Raw genomic sequence first — 22381 nt, forward strand, 5'->3', positions numbered from 1 at the left:
CCAATGAATAGCAGCGCTAATTACGGCCGTAATGGACGCGGCGTTCAAGCGCCCGCACATGCCGGTACGGCTGAAATTACGGGGATGTTTTCAGGCTGAAACATCCCCGTAATTTCAGCCGTTACGGACCCCCGCCGTGTGAACATACCCTAATACAAAAGTCTATGAGCCCGTACACCAACTGCTCGTCTTTCCGAGGACTGCCAATCAGAAACTAAGCGGCACATCGCTGACCTGAGCACTTGTGCAGCTTCGTTTTAGCCATCGGAGGGAGTCGAAGGGGTTGGACATCCCCCCCCCCCACTGATCAAAACTTCTGAAATGTCCAAAAAAAAAGAAGAAGAAGAAGAAGAAGAAGAAGAAAATAAATTATATCCGTATGTTCCAATGCTACTGGTCTTCATTCCCCTCCATCCTCTGGATGCCATAGACAATGACAGTAGTAATAATAATAATAATAATAATAATAATAATAATAATAATAATAATAATAATGATGATGTAGCCCAAACATTTGTCCCATTGTGAAGGTCTTCTTCTCCCCTCCATCCAGCTGATGACTTGCTGCAAGGTATAAACTCTCCTGTCCCTTCCCCCCATCCTCCAGATGTCTTCAGTGGATCAGTCAGCCTGAGTTTCTACATCTCTGGAGAAAGTTATAGCGGAGCTGTGACCCCCGGACTGAGCCTGCCCCCATGTCTCCCACCTCAGAAGCCTTGGCATGCCCTGTGCTCCGTCAGCTTGCGCTGTGTGCCCTGGTGGGGAGGAGGAGGGGCGGGTCTTTCCATGCCTGGTGTTTGTTCCCAATGGGGGCAATCTTCCCTCTTGTGGTCACTGGATGTAGACGGCTGTATATGCGCTGCTGGTGAGGAGCCGGTCTGTAGCGGAGTCTCCTTCCACAGGTAAGAACCGTGCGTCTTATGGAACGCGCCCCTGGTGCGCACTGACTGCTGCGTCCTGCACCGTGCGTCTTATGGAGTGCGCACTGACTGCTGCGTCCTGCACCGTGCGTCTTATGGAGTGCGCACTGACTGCTGCGTCCGGCGCTCTATTCTGTGCGACTATGTGGATGTGCGGAGCCGGTCATAGCGGCTGGAGCTGAGATTGGATGAAGCCGTCTCTCTGCAGTGTGGATGATGGGTGCTGTGCAGATACTACCCGACTGTCCTACACCATCAATAGCAAAAATCTAGTACGGTAGTAGGTGTATTTAATAAAAATACTGTATTAGCAGCAACTGAATATACCATAGTCCTCATATAGGGGAGTCTGCAACTTGTAAAACTACATCTCCCAGCATGCCCTGGTGTTTGGGACTTGTAGGACCACAAGAACTGGAGAACCATAAGATGTAGCACTGAAGAAAAGAAATGCAAGAAAGTAAAATCTGAAATGGATCTTGCTTTGGATTGTTCCAGGAAACTCAGGCGGAGACCTGGCAGTTCAGATTTAATGTACAGATGCAGCAGAGTTGAGTTTGTTACATGGCACTGGCTATTGTGATATGGTAATGTGTTGATAGTTGGGATTTTAACTGTATTATGTCATCTTAGAAAGTTAAATTGCAAATTCATCTCTGCTACATCTGTAATCCTAGATGTTATTGGCTCCAGTATTAATCGTGTTACTGGTAGGAAATGTCATAGTTCAGTCTTTGAATACTGTGCGTCTACTTCCATCATCGGCATAAAAGTAATTTCAGACGTTCTTTTTGGTTATTCTGACATTTTGATGACAACATTTTACGACACGTTCTTCCTATTGTGTCGTATGCAAAAAGCATTTTGCAACAAATTTACGACAGCAGATAGCAGTTACAAGTGGTCGTGTGACAGTCCTCATATGTTGGGAGATATTTTCTCTGTATATGTCACACACGTCTTTTACACGCGGCCCACTGACATGTTGGTAATATACATTTAGTTTGGATCTGCTAAAATTAATCTTTCACAGTAAGGCCGTGTTCAGACGTGGCGGAATTGCTGTTGATTTGCGTTGTGGACAGTCCGCAGTGGAATTCTGCAGCAGCCGTTTTTTACATTTGTTTCTATATATTTTTAGGAAACTTAGTTCAGATTTTGCGGAAATCAGGCTGCGGTGCAGAATTTCCCCTCCGCAGCATGCACATTATGTGCGCAAAAACCACTTACCAGCTCCGTGTGGCAGCAGCAGCCGCCATCATTATGACACTCCATTTGGATGTTTGTAAACAGAAAAGCATGTGGTGCTTTTCTGTTTACATTCATCCTTTTGACAGCTGTTGCGCGAATCACGCGCGTCCCACGGAAGTGCTTCCGTGCGGCATGCGTGGTTTTCACGCACCCATTGACTTCAATGGGTGCGTGATTCGCACAAAACGCCGAAAGAACGGGCATTTCATGACTTTTCTTCAGCGGACTCACGCTGAGTAAAAATCACGCACATGTCCGCACGGCCCCATACACTAATATAGGTCCGTTCGACGCGTGTGAAAATCACGCGCGTTGCACGGACGTAATTCCCGTTCGTCTGAATAAAGCCTAACACACAGAATTTTTGGTGACGGCACCAAAAAAAAACAAAACACGTCTAAAAACGCGAGCAGTTTTCAAATGTAACATGCATTTTTTACGCCATTTTTAGTGGCGTTTTTCATTTGGTGTTAGTTTGTACGTGCTTTTTTTTATGGTGTTTTTGAGGTACTATAAAGAAGCCTATGGGAAAAACGCCACGCCCAGAGCATGCTGACCATAAAATGAACAGAAAGGCCGAGACTGATGCGCGAAAAACAGACAGGAGTAGGACCTGTTTTATTTTTCGCGGAACAGACGCACGGAACCGTTAAAATAATGGAAGTGTGCATGGCCCCATAGAAATGAATGGGCCTGTGTGCTATCCATTAAAAAAAACGGATAGCAGGCTGAAGCATTTCACTGAAGTGTGCTTGAGGCCTTAAAGTGGATTTCCCATGAGAGATATTTATGACATATCCACAGGATGTCATAAATGTCAGATAGAGGCGGGTCCCATCTCTGGGACCCGCACCTATCTCCAGAACGGGGCCCCCTAAACCCCGTTCAGCCGCAGTGTGTTGTGGCTGATGAGGTGAATTCCGACCATGAAAAAGCTATGCTGTTTCCGTAACTCCAATAGTAGTGAATGGCAGTAACGGAAGCAGCGTACAATGCGAGCTGCGCTGTTTCCGTAACTTCCATTCAGTTCTATGGGACTTACAGAAGCAGCGTAGCTTAGCGAGCTACGCTGATTACGTAACTCACGACCATATAATCTTTTTCATGGTCGGAATTCACCTCATTCAGCCGCGACGCAGAGCAGCTGAACGGGGCCCCATTATGGAGATAGGTGCGGGTCCGAGTGGTGGGACCCACATCTATCTGACATTTATGGCATCCTGTGGATATGTCATAAGTGTCTATCGCGGGAAACCCCTTTTCAGTTCCTGTAATATAGCTCAGCGGCACCCATGAATCACTAGTCTTTGGGTGAGGCCACACATAGCGGCATGCAGTTTTATGGAAAATCAGAGAGATTGTGCAATGCTCGTTTTTGGCTATGCGGTTTTTGCATGTGTTTAAGATACTTCCCCTGGGCGGGGTTCCCACGTAGTGTAAACGCTGCAGAGTTTCTGCAACGGAATTACGTGTGGAAATTCTGCAGCATTTACAATAGCAGCAAAGTGGATGAGATTTAGAGAAAACCCGCAGCGTAAACATTAATAAATCGATCTGCATCGCGGAATTAAATTCTGCAGCATGTCAATTTACGCTGCGTTTTAGTTGATTTTCCGTTGCGGGTTTTCCCCATTGAATTCAATGGGGATGCAAATACCGCAATAGAAAGCCAAGTGTTGCAAGTATTGCGGCGTATTCGCAGCAATTACGCCACAAAAATTGCAACTACGGAAAAAGAAAAAAAAACATACTTACCCTGAAGTTTGTGTTTCTTCGTCCAGTCCGGCCTCCTGGGATGACGTTGTATCCCATGTGACTGCTGCAGCCAATCACAGGCTGTGGCGGCGGTCACGTGGGAAGAAACGTCATCCCAGGAGGCCGGCCTGGATGACGTCAGAGGGCCGGCCTCCTGGGATGACGTTACTTCCCATGCGACAGCTGCTGCAGCCAATCACAGGCTGTAGCGTTCATAGGGGCTGCAGTGTCATCCAGGGAGGCTGGACCGAACTGCACAGGAGGGACGCGTCACCATAACAACGGCCTAGGTAAGTTAGCATTTTTTATTGCTGCTTTCCGCAGTGGAAAATCCGTCCAAAAAATCGCACCACAATGTGGCGCAGTTTTCGGACGGAATGTACTGCGGGTTCCAGGGCGCATACTATTATGGCTGGGGTTTTTTAATGTGGATTTTGGTGCAGATTTAGCCTTGGATTTCACTAATTGCATTGCAGTCAATGAAATCCGCTGCATTTCCGCAACAGATAGGGCACTCTGCGGAATTAAAATCTGAATCTGCAGCATGCCTAGAATCCATTGCATATTCTTTACCCCATCCATTGTACTGTACTTTAAGGAAATTCGATGTGGATTCTGCAACCGAAATTCTGCAATAAATCGGAAATGTGTGAATCCAGCCATCTAGACTCATTTGCCATAAGACTGGGGCTCCATGATCACTCTAAAATCATACCCAAAAAACACATGTGCTCATTTTATTGTGATTTTATGTGATGTGCAATTTTACATGCAATTTATTGGAGATTTCTTTTTGCATTTGTGCCATTATTCTCCCCCTGCATGAAACACAAAGTGAAATCAAACACATGCCGCGGCACGCTCTATAGATTTTGTCTCCGGGCTATTGCGACAGTTCATAACACTTATCTACATGCTCCACCTCGACCATGCTCCGCACAATTGTCAGACATCACACATGTTTATATCTTGGCTTGAGATGAGCCTCGGACCTCGATGGAAGATGCTGCCAGTATCCCCAAGTTGCTTCCAGAGTCTGAGTTTTACTCCTGGCCGCATGTGAGTGGACGGGGTGTGTTGGAGAGGGATGGGAAAAGTTTTGGCAATTCTCCACCTGAATCCGCCTACAGGCAAAACCTCTTTCCATGACTCTTTAATGCAGAGCGCAGTGGTTGGATGACCGGCTGTGCACAACATCATGTAACCACAGCATCTCCGATAGGGTCATCATATATACAGTGACTGCATTCATTACGAGAACCAGTAAGTCCCTCTTGTCCTACACATTGTTTTATTTGGACCTGGTTCTATGAAGGATTTGCCATATGGACTGCAAAGTAAATCAGAAATGAATTCTGCAGCTTACAATACTCTTGTATTGTAAGTAAAGCCACATAACAAACCTATAGTTATTCACTACTGGAAGGCATATCCAGTCTGTCTGCTCTTACCTTTGCTAGGGTTAATATTACCATAAGACCAGGTTCACATAAGGTGTTTGTCTTGCAGTTTTACCATTGTGCTATCTTGCTGCAGTGCCCAGATGAGAAGTGTCTTAAGGCCTTTTACACAGTCCGATGATTGGGCAAACGCTCGTTCATCGGCTGATCGGATTGTTTATGCAGCATGAAATATTATCGTTGTCGGCAGGATATCTCCTTGTGTAAACAGGGAGAAGTGCTGCCGACATGATGGGAATGTATGGGGACGAGCGATCGGTGTAATGATCGCTCGTCCCCATGCATTGCTCTTTGTGAAAGGAGCAAACAAGTGCCGATCAACGAGCGGTCTCGTTGATCGTTGCTCGTTTACACGGCCTAGTGCTTTCCCCCACCGACATTGAAAACTGGTTTTATATGTGATGTGTCACAGGTATGGTCGGAGCAAATCTTCTACTATATACTGGATTTGATGTCTTTGGGTAGGTAGACATGTAGTCATGTTTCACTATAACCTGACCAGGTCCCCGGGTCTAGCCTTAGGGTGAAAGGTATCTGATGCAGGACTCTCTGCTGCTGCACCCCATATATATGGCGTATGCATGATCTTATCTGGACAATCATGTGCGGATGTGTGCTTATTTGCCAAATCTAGGCGCTTATTCACTCATCCAGACAAGCAGTTTCAGGGATACACTTTCTCACTTGTTCAGACAGCCCGTGCCAGGAGCTTGTTCACCCAGCCATTGACTCACCTAAACATCCACCCATGTGGACATTGATCTATGCACTCAATCCTGCACCAAACTTCCACCAATGTACTCCATCAAACACATGGACATTCACAACAGCAGAAATCCATGCGTTCACTCACGAACTTCCGACCATGCGTTCACTCACGAACTTCCGACCATGCGTTCACTCATGCACAGACATCCGTATTCACTCACTTGCATACATTCACCAAGGCAGTTACCCATGCACGTGTACATTGTTGCACATAGACATGTACTCATGCATTCCTTAATGCACACACATACGCCTATGCCTTCAGTCATGCACCTAGATTTCAACCCATGCACTATTTAATGCCCATGGACATTCAGATGCGCTCGCTCACCGAAAATCCACCCATGCACTTACTAATTCACATCCACAAGTGCTCACTCACCCACCCGGACACTCGCCCATGCACTCACGCAGATAGACATGCTCCCATGCACTCGTGTCCAGCTCAGATTAATGTCTTGATATAATTATTTAAATGTTTCAAACCATGCCAGGGGGCCCAGGGCCACAGGGAGCCAACAGCTCAATGGTCAGATAAAGCCTCAGCTCTATTCAAAGTTTAAGTATGGGCCAGTTGTTGTGTTAAAAGAGCATTTCCAGATAGAAAGATGCCCAAAGTTTATTTTATTTGCACTATTGCCAGGATTGTGGCTGACACTGGACCCTGTTACAGGGACAAAGTGGTGGGTACTGTGATAGGCAATGTTATTGGGACACTGTTCACTGTAAGCGCTTGTCCGGTAATATTTGCTTATACTTATTGACATGGTAAACAAATATTATTCCCCCCACACACACACACACACTCTCCACCACACCCTGTACACACTCCCCCTTCCGTACAAACACACACACTCCCCACCAACCCCCATACACACACACACACACACTCACCACCACCCCCCATACACACTCCCCACCACCCCCCATACACACACACTGACCGCCACCCCCCGTACTCACACACACTCCGTACACTCACCACCACCCCCCATACACATACACACTCACCACCACCCCCCGTACACACACACACTCATCACCACCCTCCGTACACCCACCAACACCCATACACACACACACACTCACCACCACCCCCCCCCGTACATACATACACTCACACAGACACTCACCACCACCCATACATACACTCACCACCAACCCCCATACACACACACACTCACCACCAAACCCCCCCCCCACACACACACACCCCCCCCATACATACACACACCACACTCAACACCACCCCCCATACACACACACTCACCCCCCCATACACACACACATACACTCAGTACCACCCCCCATACACACACACACTCACCACCTCCCCCCATACACACACACACACACACACACACACTCAGTACCCCCCCATACACACACACACACACACACTCAGTACCACCCCCCATACACACACACCCACACACACACACACACACACACACACACACACACACACACACACACACTCAGTACCACCCCCCCCCATACACACACACTCACCACCACCCCCATACATACACACACACACACACACACCACCACCCCCATATATACACGCGCACACACACACACACACACACACACACACACACACACACACACACACACCATCTTCTTGCATTTACGCATGGACAGAACCCTGACATAAGAATCTCTACTTGTAGAGACTGAATATTTTTTTATTTTCCAAATGGACACATGGGTCAAGCTGTACTTTATACCCACCATTTATTAAAGGGTTTGACCGGTTTGAACAACAACCCCCTATTTAGGATTCCATTTCCCCAAAGGTTAGCGGATTGCAGATGACCCCGCAGCTGGGACCCTAAATGAGCTGATATCGATGAGCAAGGTCTTGATCACCTTTCAGCATTCATTGATTTGAGTAAATGCCAGTGATCCAGAGCAGAGATCTATTGGTTTTGTCTTATAGATGGAGTCCTAATAGAGTAAACACCTGTTTCCTATAGATACAATTTAAAGTCTAACGCCACTCATAACTTCATTGCAAGCACTACTTTAGATGTCTCTGTGCTTCCATGTGACGAGGGACCAAGAGAGTCACCATTAAATTTGGAGCAAGGAATGACAAAGTGTTAAAGGGGTTGCCCAGTCCTAAGAAATTGATATCCTCAGGATAGGCCATCAATATCTGATTGGTCGAGGTCCAACTCCTGGCACCCCCAATGATCAGCGGTATTGAAGGGGTTGCAGTACTCATGAGCGCTGCTTCCCCCTCATTTCCTTTACTGCTCACGCTGTGAATCGCTGACACACTTGTAGCATGTGTTCACAGTATTACAGCCTTCTCCCATTCACTTCAATGGGAGAAGGCTGTAATACTGTGGACCACCACTACAAGTGTGTCAGCAATTCACATTATTAGCACTAAAGGAAATTAAGGGGAGGGAGCTCTCGTATGAGTGCTGCGGCCCCTTCAAAACAGCTGATCGGTGGGGGTGCCGGGAGTCGGACCCAGACCGATCAGACAATGATGGCCTATCCTGAGGATAGGCCATCAATTGCTTAGAACTGGACAGCCCCTTTAACCAATAAACTACTCTAGACCTCCAGGGATATTCGATTTCAACACATTACTGCCCTAGACCACCATGGATAATATTAACCCCTTCATTACCCTATGCCAGCAGAAATGCTAGGTATTAACTGCTAAGCAACTCTAGACCCTTCCCAAGGATATAACAGAAATATCATCATTAACCCCTTTACCTCCTTTGTACAAATGTGTGCTGTGGGGGAAAGGAGGCAATTTTGCCATCTCTGTTGTGGTAACCAAAATGAAAATGGGTTAAAGCACATTTGTACCTTAGCATTTTTTTAATCATTAAATCATGCACCATGGTTCCAAGTTTTTTTCTCTGGTTGGAAAATTATGTTTCAGTGACAATGTCGAGTTTCTTCCTGCACATAAATACAGTTTTAGCCCTAGCCTTTAGCCTTCCATGATGTATGCTTCATAGACGATGTTTTGTTGGAGTGAAGCAATGACTCAGCCATCTTTATAACCCTACCGTGAAGAACCTAACGGGAAGTGATCATCACCTCTGCTTGACGGAAACTGTACATATAACGTGGGGTATATGAATAGACATTCCGCGAATATCCAGGCCCCTCAGGTGCAGAAGGTGCTGACTTGACTTTGTGAAGATAGACCTAAATGGACATATGTAGATCTCATTTTTCATTTATGAATCACAGAAGGAAAGTAAGAAATACTATCCAGGTTGTCCAGCTAATGCAGAAACCAGCCGGTGAATGAAGGGTTGTGCCATTTTACCCTATAGTGATCAGATCAAACCCGAAGTAACTTCGTCTTGAGCCTGGTCTTCAGAAACCCCCTCAAACAACAGCCGCTCCTTCATCCGCAGCCTTGAAAGCTTAATGACTTCAGACACTGTACTGAAAGTGCAATTTGTGCCATTTGTTACCACTCCTTGTGAATTTATTGTAACGCCATGTACTTGGAAAAAATATCTTGCCAAATAATTCAGGAAAACTTCCACGGCCAAGGTTGATTCAAGTTAAAGTGTCCAAGACGCAGAGAACTCCTGTTTTAATGGGACCAATAAAATAGACAAATCTTGAGCTCTTTATACGTCCTGTAATCTGAGAATGTTCCAAGACAAAGTCATCAAAGTCTGAAAAGCCTTCCCATAAATATGTTCAAGTGAAGACCTAGTTAAAGAAAACGGTAAAATCCAGATATTTTTTATATGTATTATTATACCCTGGGCAAGTAAATGAGCAAACCTCTCATCATAGCTTCAATATACCGACGTCTGGAAGAATCTTCTAGATCTAATGGCTCCGACAGCTGTTAGTACAGAGAGTTCTGTGATGTATTAGGACATTGTACAGTAGCTCCTTCTTCTCCTTCTCCTTCTTCTTCCGTTCTCCCCTCTTCTAAGGCAACATTCACACGTTGCAGTCTTTCTGCCAGATGTGCAACGTTAGTCTGTAGGAGGTTATGAATACCCATTGATACATTTAGTATATATACTCCAGCTTAACCCACGCCACGGCCGGCTGATGACACATCCAGATCTTCACGTCTGTTGTGGAGATCTGACTGTGTCACAGATATTAAAACCTATAAGCACCATTTTAGAGTTTATATAGATCGGATCTACATAAGTTAAGAAATTTTGTAAATACATTGCATTACTTATTTTGCAGTGATCCTGAGTGGCAGCCTGTAGAGTATCCCAGAGCTGTATTTAAAATCTTGATGACCGTCACTGGAAACAGTCAGCAAGCTTGTTGTCAGACTCATACCGAACAGATTAGCTGAGCTCTCACAATTCAGTGGGAAAATTAGTTCTACATGAGAATATTGTACAGGGTCTACTGTAAATCTTAAATTTCCCAGGATGTAAATCACCAGACCAAGCACTATGCAAAATGGAGCTTCAATTTAGCAATGAGGCATTGAGAGGTTGTCCGGATCATCCAAGTGTCCTCTTTGCTACAGCCGTTACATGGTTAGATTTAGTATAATGTTATTTCTGTACGTTGCAGCGTTTGTATCTAAGTTGCTGGAAATGTTACTTTAATGTTTTTATTTTTTAACTGTTTCAGATATGGGTCTTCCAAGTGTGTACATCATGCTTCCGCTACTCGTTCTGTCTGCAGAGGCGATACAAAAACGACAATCAGGTAGACAAACGGAAGCAGAAATGCAAGCCAACCTATTAAGTAAGTCATACTACACTGCTATACAAGCCTTTATTGCAGCCGCTTCCCTGCTATAAATATCACTTATCGGACTTGTGCTTATGTATAATGTGTATCTTTTGTTTTCCATTTTTCATATCAAGCGCTTCCTCCCAAAGGTCTTAATAAAATAAATGAAAAATTATTTTTCAACTAGAGTTTTTCTCAACTTAGGGTAAGATTATTGACTCCGAGATATTATCTGCAATATGTAAAAATTATTAGGTCATGTCCACATTCGCAGAATGGTCGTGTACAATCAGTGAGGATTTCTGAAATTACTGAAAATCCTCAACAAAAATACCTTTCTTTCAAAGTGAAAATCCAATTCATACATTACTTAACCCCTTAAAGGGGTATTCCAGCCTACAGCATTTTTCACCTCGCCAGAACGGCTGTTTTCGTCAGCCCCATAGACTTTGAATGGGGGGGCACCGTTCGTGCCCAGATTCTGCTACATGCAAACTCCTCCTAGCCACCGTCTTGCGGCTGGGGGGAACAGGGTCCCCCATTCTGGCGATCGGTGGGGGTCCCAGCAGTTGAATCCCCACCAATCTATCAAAAGAATAGGCGAAAAATGCTATAGGCTGGAATACCTCTTTTAGGACATCACTTATTTTGGGCTTCAGAACATAGTGATTTTTTTTATTTTTTTCAATGTTGCATTCCAAGAGCCATAACTTTTTTTTTATTTTCTAATTAATGTATCTGTATGAGGGTTTGTTGTATTTTTCAATTGCGTCATTTTGTAGTACATATAATTTAGTGTTGATATATTCACTGCTAATTTCACTCCATACAATGAAGGGGTGAAATCCGCTGTAAAAGACCAGTACAAATCCACAACATAATTGACATTCTGCAGATTTGAAAATCCACGTAGATATTTTTCCGCTCCTCGTGGATGGAGTTTGTACCACAAATCGACAGCATCTGAACGTGCCCTAAAGTATCTGATACAATGAAAAAGGGAACATATCTCAACCAATAAAATTAGATATGTCAGCACTATTAACTTTGTAAATTGGAAACTTTTTTTTACTTTGTGAGGCATAGGCACTTGTAACAAGGTCATCTATAAAATTCCCATTGTGAAAATGACAGCCAACACTTTACAGTCATTGGCACCTTAACGGTTTGTTAAAAATGCATAAAAGTTCATGTTTGTGGTTAAAAGGTAATTCAAAAGCCTACATTCACAAAGCGTCACATAATTCCCAAAAGACCAAAAATCTCTGTGATCCAAATGCTGGGAAACATTCGAGTCACAAATGGCCTGATAAGGTGCAGGGGGTGATTAGATGTGCATCTTTTTACCCCTTTAGTAGAAAAAAGACCCCTTATATGTGATAACATATTCTCTATGATTGGTAAGGAGGTGATCGCATGAATAAAAGCCTGTGATCTTTCTTCCTGCTCTCACTTGCAGCTCCCCCTCCCTTATACAGACACAGCAGGAAGTAAAGAGAAGCACCGTGTGTCCTGTCCGTCCTTTCAGCCAATTATCTTTAAAGAGAATTTTGTCACAATGCTAATTTATTGAGATGCAAGTCTCTAGTTTTCATACATGCCAACTTTTCCAGATTATTTGGGAGTCTTGTGTGCAACATTTTCTTTGGAAAAAATAATATTTTTCCCAGCTTATGCCCCTTCAGACGAGTCATAGCCTGTTGAAGTGTAGGGGGCATTACTCGCATCAAATACACATATATAAGTCTCCTCCCTTTATCAAACCACTTAAATGCCTCGGTCTCTATTGACTACAGCATTTAAGGGGCTAAACGGCCTGGATCGGAGTTTCCTCCGATCCCAACTTTATCAGCGGGAGCCTGGCTGTCACTCATTGCTTCTGTGCCTGCGTGATTGCCATCACGTATATACATGTGGGAAGGGGTTAATTCAAAGGATTTAACTAAAATATTGCATTAACTGTTTAGGAATTGCAGCCATTTTTTACATAGTCGCACCATTTTCACAGGTTCAAAAGTAATCAGACTACCCAACATAATTATAAATATAAGGATCATCTTTAATACTTGGGTGTAATTGTGTAATGTACATCTCACATAGTTTTCTGCTACTAGTACAGAGAATGGTCCTGGGAACTACACAGTTCTTTGTTCAAGTCCTTTTAAAAGGTACCGTCTTGAATGCGTATCCGCAGTTTAACAATGCTTCACACTTGACATCAGCATGCACAGATGATGTAGACTGGCAAATACTTGCTTTTGATCTCCCCCTGTTCCAACAGCTCCCAGGAAAGAGGTCACAGCACAGGGACGCAGGATATGGTGGCCTCACTAGGCCCGACACTTGCCCTTGGCTACTGCCTTTCTTGATTCTTTTCATTCAGGGCCTATTCTTGTGTCTACCCAGTAACAAGGGGACCGCTGTATTATCACTGGCTTGAATGCCACCCTCTCCCACCTCTCTTCCTCAGGGGCACAGTCTCAAGTCCTACAGCACATCTTGCAGCCCATGCCACACACCCGCCTTGTTTTGCGGCTTAGGACACCCTTTGGGAACTCGTCTCTTCAACCCAGTGCAAGCTTCTACACTGCTCCTCCTCCCTGTATCACAGTAAATACCCTTCTGATGTCCCCTCCTACCTGCGTCCCAAGAGCTAACTGAGCATCGGTCTGCAATCACCTCTCTACTGCATGCAGGAGAACTTCCCTTCTCCCCTTCGTTTTCAGGGTGTCAGTCTCGCTGGCACTCTGTTCCCTGCTAGTACGGGAGCTAAGCTCCCTCACCAATGCATTAACCACTGGTCCTCTGCTGGCGTCTAATATCTACACAGTTGGGTTTAGAAGTATTTGGATAGTAATATATATGTGTGTATGTGTGTGTATATATATATATATATATATATATCAGTATTATGCAGCGTTTATCCAAGCCCCTTAGCAACCCTGTGAGAATAAAATGATGCACCTATTTTTCTGGGCCGTCTTTTTATTAAACCTTGCTTGGATAGTACATGACAGATGTAATTAGCACGCTATATGATCCAGTAGAGAACCCTGGCTCTGAATTCAGGTTTCAATGATGTAATTAGTGTTATGGGCTCACAGTAAACAAAGGCTTTTGGAATAATACAGGGATTTCTTATCACAACGTGTCCAGTGCGTTTCCTTTCTCATTGAACTGCTGGAACGTGGTCATCTCTCAATAAGAAGAAAGGAAAGGCCTTGATCCAGGAAAAACATTTCCGCAGGATAATTATTTCAAGCTATAGCATAATCACTCATGAGCTTGAAACATTATATTTCTTTCCTAAGAGGATATCGTACCGAAGAGAGAGACATTTAATGAAGCCATAATGACTTGCCAAAGCTATACAAGATCTCTGCATTCCTAGATACCCAGCAGAACAACCAAGTGTGCAACCTGGGCAGCTGCACAAGGGTCTAGCAGAAAAAGGGGCCCACTGCTACAGTCTATGCCTACTGTGCCATAAACAGATTACAGGCTACCATAAACAGTGGCCTGTACTCTATTCAATGTACACTATTCAACATGATAGGTGCCAGATAATCAAATATTAAATTGCCCGGTTTCACATGGCTGTAGTATGTCACCAGTTTAGGGTCCAAATCATAACACCTGGACCTTGGATCACCATAGAACCCAATGATAATTTAAAGTCGGTTTATTAAACCCCCTGTGGGCTCTGAGTGTTGCTGCTGCAAAACAGAAGTTAAAATACGGCCGTTTGAAACTGGCCTTAAAGGGTTTTTTACCATTGGGGCAGTACCTTCTCTAAATGCGGACTTGCTGGCGATCAGCCGTTACAGCCAAGGAAACTGCGAGTCACCACTAATTTTTGTGGTCCCCACTACAATTGTGGTATTACATAGTGCTCCACAAATACAATGCTGGACTGTCTTGCCTCTATGACATCCATATGCCCTAATAAGACATGTGGACAGGGGTAGTCCTAATACACTCGCTGAAAATAGAAACAGTAAGGCCCCATGCACACGACCATAAAATCGCCTGTAATTACGGTCCATAATTATGGACCCATTCATTTCTATGGCCGACTGACACCTTCCCGTATATTTACGGGAAGGTCTCCATGCCGTAGAAACTTTCAGAAAAAAATAGGACATGGTCCGTAAAATAAAAAAATAGGACATGTCCTATTTTTTTATTTTACGGACCGTGCTCCCATACTATATAATGGGAGCACGGCCCGTAAATGCGGACAGCTGTCCGCGGCCGGCCGTGTCCGTATTTACAGGCACGGTCGTGTGCATGGGGCCTAAGGTTGTGGTCCAGATATGAAAACATTATTTCTTATGTCTTTTCTTTTTTAACATAAGTAGCATAATGTATTTGTATATGACATTTTAGAACATTTCTATTACATTAGGAATTATCAATAATCAATATTTGCGCTATATAAAACAGGCAAAAAAACAAAGTTATTCCATGAAAAATAATAATAATCGGCATTATACTATCTGTTTCTGCCATTCACTTCACTGCAGTATTTGTCCCATAGACTCTTTCCAGGACTGGGAGACACCTCCAAAGTCAATAGGATGTCCTCCCCTTCATGGTGTATTTTGGCAAGAGGTGAAGTTTGCTTGAATTCTAGGGAAATCGGCAGTTTGAATCACAGTTTTGCATTCAGAAAGGATTTCTTAGTTAGGGGATTAAATAGAAATCCTGCATTTGAAGCATCCATTGCTGCCTCTGGTAACACGCACTTGTTAGGCTGAGGGTCAACCTCCACTTCAGAAATTTCTGGACAACTGAGCTGAAATTCACGGACAGACCAAAATTTTTACGGATACATTACAAAATCATTGCCTGTGCAGTGTGCTAGGAGTAACTCAACAATCACAGCTCCGCTTGTAGCTTTCCCCGCTAACTCAGGTGATGTTTTCTCTGATTAGAGACGTTCACTTTCACTTTTTTTTCTCCATCCGGCCCAGACCGCTGTGACGACTTATTCCAGCCACGAATCTTCTCTGCAGAATTTGACAAACAGACATGTTGGTTTTCCGCTTTTCCAGCACCCTCCCCACCTATACCCCATCCTATGAACAAACTCGTGATCCAGATGGTAATAATGATCCCTCAGTGCACGACACAATAAAAGTGCCCCATCAGTAACCGTACCCCCTGTAAATAATGCCATACACAGCCCCCTTGCAGATAGCGCCACACTGCTCCCCCTTGTAGATAGCGCCACACAGCTCCCCCTTGTAGATAGCGCCACGCAGCTCCCCCTTGTAGATAGCGCCACGCAGCTCCCCCTTGTAGATAGCGCCACGCAGCTCCCCCTTGTTGATAGCGCCACGCAGCTCCCCCTTGTAGATAGCGCCACGCAGCTCCCCCTTGTAGATAGCGCCACGCAGCTCCCCCTTGTAGATAGCGGCACGCAGCTCCCCCTTGTAGATAGCGCCACAAAGCTCCCCCTTGTAGATAGCGCCACGCAGCTCCCCCTTGTAGATAGCGCCACGCAGCTGCCCCTTGTAGATAGCGCCACGCAGCTGCCCCTTGTAGATAGCGCCACGCAGCTGCCCCTTGTAGATAACGCCACGCAGCTACCCCTTGTAGATAGCGCCACGCAGCTCCCCCTTGTAGATAGCGCCACACAGCCCCCATTGTAGATAGCGCCACACAGCCCCCCTTGTAGATAGCGCCACACAGCTCCCCCTTGTAGATAGCGATACGCAGCTGCCCCTTGTATATAGCGCCACACAGCTCCCCCTTGTAGATAGCGCCACGCAGCTGCCCCTTGTAAATAGCGCCACGCAGCTACCCCTTGTAGATAGCGCCACGCAGCTCCCCCTTGTAGATAGCGCCACACAGCCCCCCTTGTAGATAGCGCCACGCAGCTGCCCCTTGTAAATAGCGCCACACAGCTACCCCTTGTAGATGGCGCCACGCAGCTCCCCCTTGTAGATAGCGCCACACAGCCCCCCTTGTAGATAGCGCCACGCAGCTCCCCCTTGTATATAGCGCCACAAAGCTCCCCCTTGTAGATAGCGCCACGCAGCTCCCCCTTGTAGATAGCGCCACGCAGCTGCCCCTTGTAGATAGCGCCACGCAGCTGCCCCTTGTAGATAGCGCCACGCAGCTCCCCCTTGTAGATAGCGCCACACAGCCCCCCTTGTAGATAGCGCCACACAGCCCCCCTTGTAGATAGCGCCACACAGCCCCCCTTGTAGATAGCGCCACACAGCCCCCCTTGTAGATAGCGCCACACAGCTACCCCTTGTAGATAGCGACACGCAGCTGCCCCTTGTATATAGCGTCACACAGCTCCCCCTTGTAGATAGCGCCATGCAGCTGCCCCTTGTAAATAGCGCCACGCAGCTACCCCTTGTAGATAGCGCCACGCAGCTCCCCCTTGTAGATAGCGCCACACAGCCCCCCTTGTAGATAGCGCCACGCAGCTGCCCCTTGTAAATAGCGCCACACAGCTACCCCTTGTAGATAGCGCCACGCAGCTCCCCCTTGTAGATAGCGCCACACAGCCCCCCTTGTAGATAGCGCCACGCAGCTCCCCCTTGTATATAGCGCCACAAAGCTCCCCCTTGTAGATAGCGCCATGCAGCTCCCCCTTGTAGATAGTGCCACGCAGCTGCCCCTTGTAGATAGCGCCACGCAGCTGCCCCTTGTAGATAGCGCCACGCAGCTGCCCCTTGCAGATAGCGCCCCGCAGCTACCCCTTGTAGATAGCGCCACGCAGCTCCCCCTTGTAGATAGCGCCACACAGCCCCCCTTGTAGATAGCGCCACACAGCCCCCCTTGTAGATAGCGCCACACAGCTCCCCCTTGTAGATAGCGACACGCAGCTGCCCCTTGTATATAGCGCCACACAGCTCCCCCTTGTAGATAGCGCCACGCAGCTGCCCCTTGTAGATAGCGCCACACAGCTCCCCCTTGTAGATAGCGCCACGCAGCTGCCCCTTGTAAATAGCGCCACGCAGCTACCCCTTGTAGATAGCGCCACGCAGCTCCCCCTTGTAGATAGCGCCACGCAGCTCCCCCTTGTAGATAGCGCCACACAGCCCCCCTTGTAGATAGCGCCACACATCTCCCCCTTGTAGATGGTGCCACACACAACCCCCCTTGTAGATAGCGCCACACAGCGCCCACTTGTAAATAGTGCCACACTCCCTCCCCTTGTAAAAAGTGCCACACAGCCCCCCTTTTAAATTGCGGCACACTTCGCATTTGTACTTAGCGCCACACTGGAAATAGGGCGGAGAGCAGTACTGGCAGCCTAACGCTACCACTCTCCGCTCTGCCTGACGTGAGCCGAGGAGGTCATGCGGCGCAGCGGCGGAGTTCCACTTCTGACTGGGGTCAGTGACGGCCCAGGAGTGGACCAGTCCGGTCACCTGACCTCATATCGCTGATGTTAAGTCCGGTCACAGGTAACTGGTTTGGTCCACTCCCGGCACCGACCTCACTTGGCAGCAGCCGGCCTGCATATTTTCAGATTTCGCAGAAGTCAAGCGCAATCTAAAAATATGCCCGGCCGAGGCCTACTCTTCCTTTGCGCTGCGCATGTACATTTTGGTGCATGCTAAGTTCCGGGAGAATAAGGAAAAATCCCGCACGGTGCTTTTTTCTGCTGGATGCTACGGACGGCAGAAAAAAAAACACCCATTTTTGCGGACTGTCCGTAAATTTACGTACGGTTAGCAACCATGGTTAGGCTGTGTTCAGATCACATTATGGGTAAATTCACACAGGGCAGATACGCTGCGTAAAGATACAAAGCATATCCGCCCTTTTGACCGCATGGAATTCCGGACTAAAAACCGCATCAAATTGTGGTGCAGTTTTTCGCCCAGAATGTCCGCTGCAGAAATCCTGCAATGAAAGAAAACAGTTTCTTTTTTAATATATTTGACATGGCGACGCGTCCCTCTAACGTTCTGCAGTCCTGGTATGACGTTTCATCCCATGTGAACGCTGCAGGCTGTGATGCGGGGTAAGTATAAGATTTCGTAATACAGAAGCTAAAATGCTCACGTATAATGCCCAGGGGAAGGCAGACTATTACTTTTCATTACAGTTCTGTTTATCCCCAAATAAGTCAATGGGTGAAAAAAATCAAGCCTTTCTCAGTAAATCCTCAACAGATAAATGTTGCAGATTCGATTTCATGCACCGCATCCTAAAATCAATTCCCTCCCCCAAAATAAAAACTACTTTATCTGTGTTATAATGCTGGAGCAATACATACTGCTTGGTTTGTTAACCTTAATTTGTATTTTTCCCCATTTTTTTGGCGATATCCACGGTCTGTTTGGAGAAAGAGAAAACTCATTTTATTTGGATGAGTGAGGAGCGGGATCTCTCTACGTCGTCAGCCAGTACTTAGCGTACTGACGCCGGTGCCCTCACTTCCCAGCATTCTATGCAGCAGGATCGTGAGCCCGTACTGCAGTTATCTGCGGCAGCGCTGATTCCTGTTGCAAAGGTAGAGCATTGCTAAGCCGATGCCTCTAATTATAACCAAGGAGCCGAGTGGAGGCGGACATTGCCGAAGCACAAACTGTGACTGCTTCATAAGAGCTCGGGAAGAAAGGAAGAAATACGTATACACAGATACAGGGGCGTAACTAGGAAAGACTGGGCCCCATAGCAAACTTTTGAGTGGACCCCCACTTCCCTGGGTGCCACACACGCCCCCCCTGTAAATAATGCCCCCCTGTAGTTAGCGCCATACAGCCCCCTGTAGATTTTGCAATACAGCCCCCCCCCCACTCTACATTGTGCCATACAGCCCCCCCCTGCAGATAGCGCCCCCAAACAAAACTAAAAAAATTATACTCCACTAGGCCCCGTTCCCGTGACGAACTGAGCTTCTCCAAAGCATCCTCAACGCCAACGGGATCCTTGCGTGATCCAGTGACGTCATCATGCTGGCCTGCGCAGGGATCCAGTCCCTGCACCTGATAGGTTGCAGGCCAAACGTGGCCTTTAGCCAGGGTTGGATTCGGAGCTTAAAGTGGCCCTGGAAAACAATCTAAAGTGGCCTTGATATTGTAGATAGGTCAAAATTGGTGGGAGGCGGGCCAAGTAGGCAGGCTGATTCTTTTGCCTTAGTCACATAGGTAATAGGTTGAGCCAATGCAAAAATACTAAGTCTGAGCATTCACAGTAGCTGGGCTAACGTATAATTAAGCGAGGCATTGCACTCTTAGACAGGGCGAATACTACAAAACAGTAGGAGGAGCAAACAGCCAAATCACTGACCTCAGCAGTCCCGTGCCGTACGTTAGGCTAGGCTCACACACTGCCCCTGTGGTGCCTATTTTTGCCACGACTACTATGAAATTGCGATAGCGTTTTTTGCAAAATCACTAAAAAAACATTAGCGTTTAGCTGCTATATTGCACTAATCGCACCAAAAAAGGACCAAAACTGCAGCTTGAAAAACCTGAGGTCGGGTTTCCACGGGTCGGATACGCTGCGTAAAAACATTGTTGTGCAGTTTTTCTAACAGAATTTTTGCTGCGGCATGCAGTGCTGGAGTAAAAATAAAAACGTCCATGCTTACCCCTTCCCTCTTTTCTACGCATACTCCGGCCTCCTGGGACGTTGCAGGCCATGTGACGCTGCAGCCTGTTATTGGCTGCAGCTGTCACATGGGTTGAAACCTCATCCCAGGAGGCCGACTGCGATTCCTCCGCAAAAGTCACAACACATAGCTTTCTGTTTTGCATCCCCATTGAATACAATAGGGTAACCCGCAACAGAAAATCAACGAAAACGTAGCATAAATTTACAATCTGTGGATTAAATTCCGCACCGTAGGTCAAGTTATTAACGTTTATGCTGCTTTTTTTTTCTGCAGCGTGGGCATGAGATTTTCTTAATCTCATCCACTTTGCTGCTACTGTAAATGTAGCGGAATTTACGCATTGAATTATGTTTGACCGCGACGTGTGGACCCAGAGTTATAGAACAGGGGACAGGAGCAGCGCATATTCATGAGACTGGGTTAACATGCCGCTTTTTTTACCGCCCCATTTTGCTGTGATTTTCCAAAAATTGTGGCAAAACCGTACAGTTTGCCCGCGATTTTTCTGAAAGCCTCGTCAAAACGGCGTGGTTTTGATGCGATTTTCAGAAAATCACAGCAAAACGGTGCGGTAAAAAAAAGCGTTTTGACCGCTGCATGTGAAACCAGCCTTATAAATGCCGCAATTTTACCGCCAGATATGGGGGTGGCCCTCTGACTGACCGGCCCACCAGGAATCTTCCCGGTAGTTTACATTGCTAATCCGCCCCTGCCTGTAGCCTAGTAAATGGCAGAGCAGGGAGATATCTCCCTGCTCTGCCATAGTGTTCAATAGAATCTGCGTCCTAAGGATGCAGATACTATTGAATGTGGTACTGCTGTAGTAGCCATAGCGGTTGCAAGCGGTGCCTCCGGGCATGGAACTCTAGAACTCTTAATGAATTATCACTTCATAATATAGATTAATTAAAAAATTATGACTCTGTACCTGCTTTTTGTATTCCGTATACCCCCCTGCTAAATCCTATTCCTATGGTAAACAAATCTGTATACGAAACTATCTGTGCAGTGGCGTAACTACCGCTGCAGCAGCCATAGCGGCTGCCACGGGCCCCCTCTTGCATTTTAATAAAACCATGTAAATGATCCTCACCCTTTAAAGAGAATCTGCACTTTTAGGTTAAATTAGTGTTTATTAGAATATTTTCAAGTGTGACACATATATCACACAGGAAAACAAAAATAGGTGAGTCAAGAAATATTGACATATTTAAAATTAAAACTGAATGAAGCAGAACATATGCAGTAACCATAAGAATTTAGGTCGGTGTTTGACACATATTTAATTCTAAGCCTGTTCAAGAACCAAAAACATGTTGGCCCAAACTGGACGTCATATAAACACGTGCTCACTCGGGCACGGTAACCCGTTCCACTGTTACAATAACAGGACAAAAATAGGAGACAAGAGACAAACATATAGGGAAAGAACAGAACGGAAAGAGGGGAAAGGAATAATTGTACAGAAAGATGAAAGCTGAGACTAATCAAGCAAGCCGTCTATGGGGAATTGGAAGTCAACCATAACCTGAACCCGTCAGATTCACAGAACTGCACCCAGGGCCAGACTGCCAGGAAGGAAGAGAGCTTGTCCACCTCGGCAGCCGTCAGTTCCTCCATTCTCATGAGATGATTAAAGTGTTCAAGGAAGGCTCCCATAGGAGGAGGTCTTCTTCCAATGGCCTGCAATAGTCTGCTGGGCCAGAAAGTGTCTTAACAGCCCCTCTTTAGACAGAGGCAAGGTACCAGGTATCCGTGACCGCAGTGCAACATCTGGTAGATAGAGGAACTTTGCTGGAAAAATTTATTTTACAGGGAAAAGACCTCCTTCCAAAAAACTTGAATGTCAGGGCATTCCCACCAGATATGATAATACGTGCCTGGAAAAGTGTTGCTTCGCCAACAAGTTTCCAGAG

The 22381-nt window shown here is 46.1% G+C and overlaps 1 protein-coding gene across 2 annotated transcripts in view; it reads left to right on the forward strand.

The window, feature by feature from the left end:
* Positions 1-812: 812 nt before the first annotated feature.
* Positions 813-22381, forward strand: part of MATN2 (matrilin 2) — a 109945-nt gene continuing 88376 nt past the window's right edge. The window contains exons 1-2 of one of the 2 annotated variants that reach the window (XM_075828044.1): positions 813-902; positions 10766-10882. In XM_075828044.1, the coding sequence (XP_075684159.1) occupies positions 10768-10882 (115 nt within the window). In that variant the 5' untranslated portion in view covers positions 813-902; positions 10766-10767. Of the gene's footprint in view, positions 903-1113; positions 1193-10765; positions 10883-22381 lie in introns of those variants that run through there. The other variant, XM_075828045.1, reaches the window with a different exon arrangement.

Source organism: Rhinoderma darwinii, chromosome 5 (genome assembly GCF_050947455.1).
Source record: "Rhinoderma darwinii isolate aRhiDar2 chromosome 5, aRhiDar2.hap1, whole genome shotgun sequence".
Taxonomy (NCBI): Eukaryota; Metazoa; Chordata; class Amphibia; order Anura; family Rhinodermatidae; genus Rhinoderma; species Rhinoderma darwinii.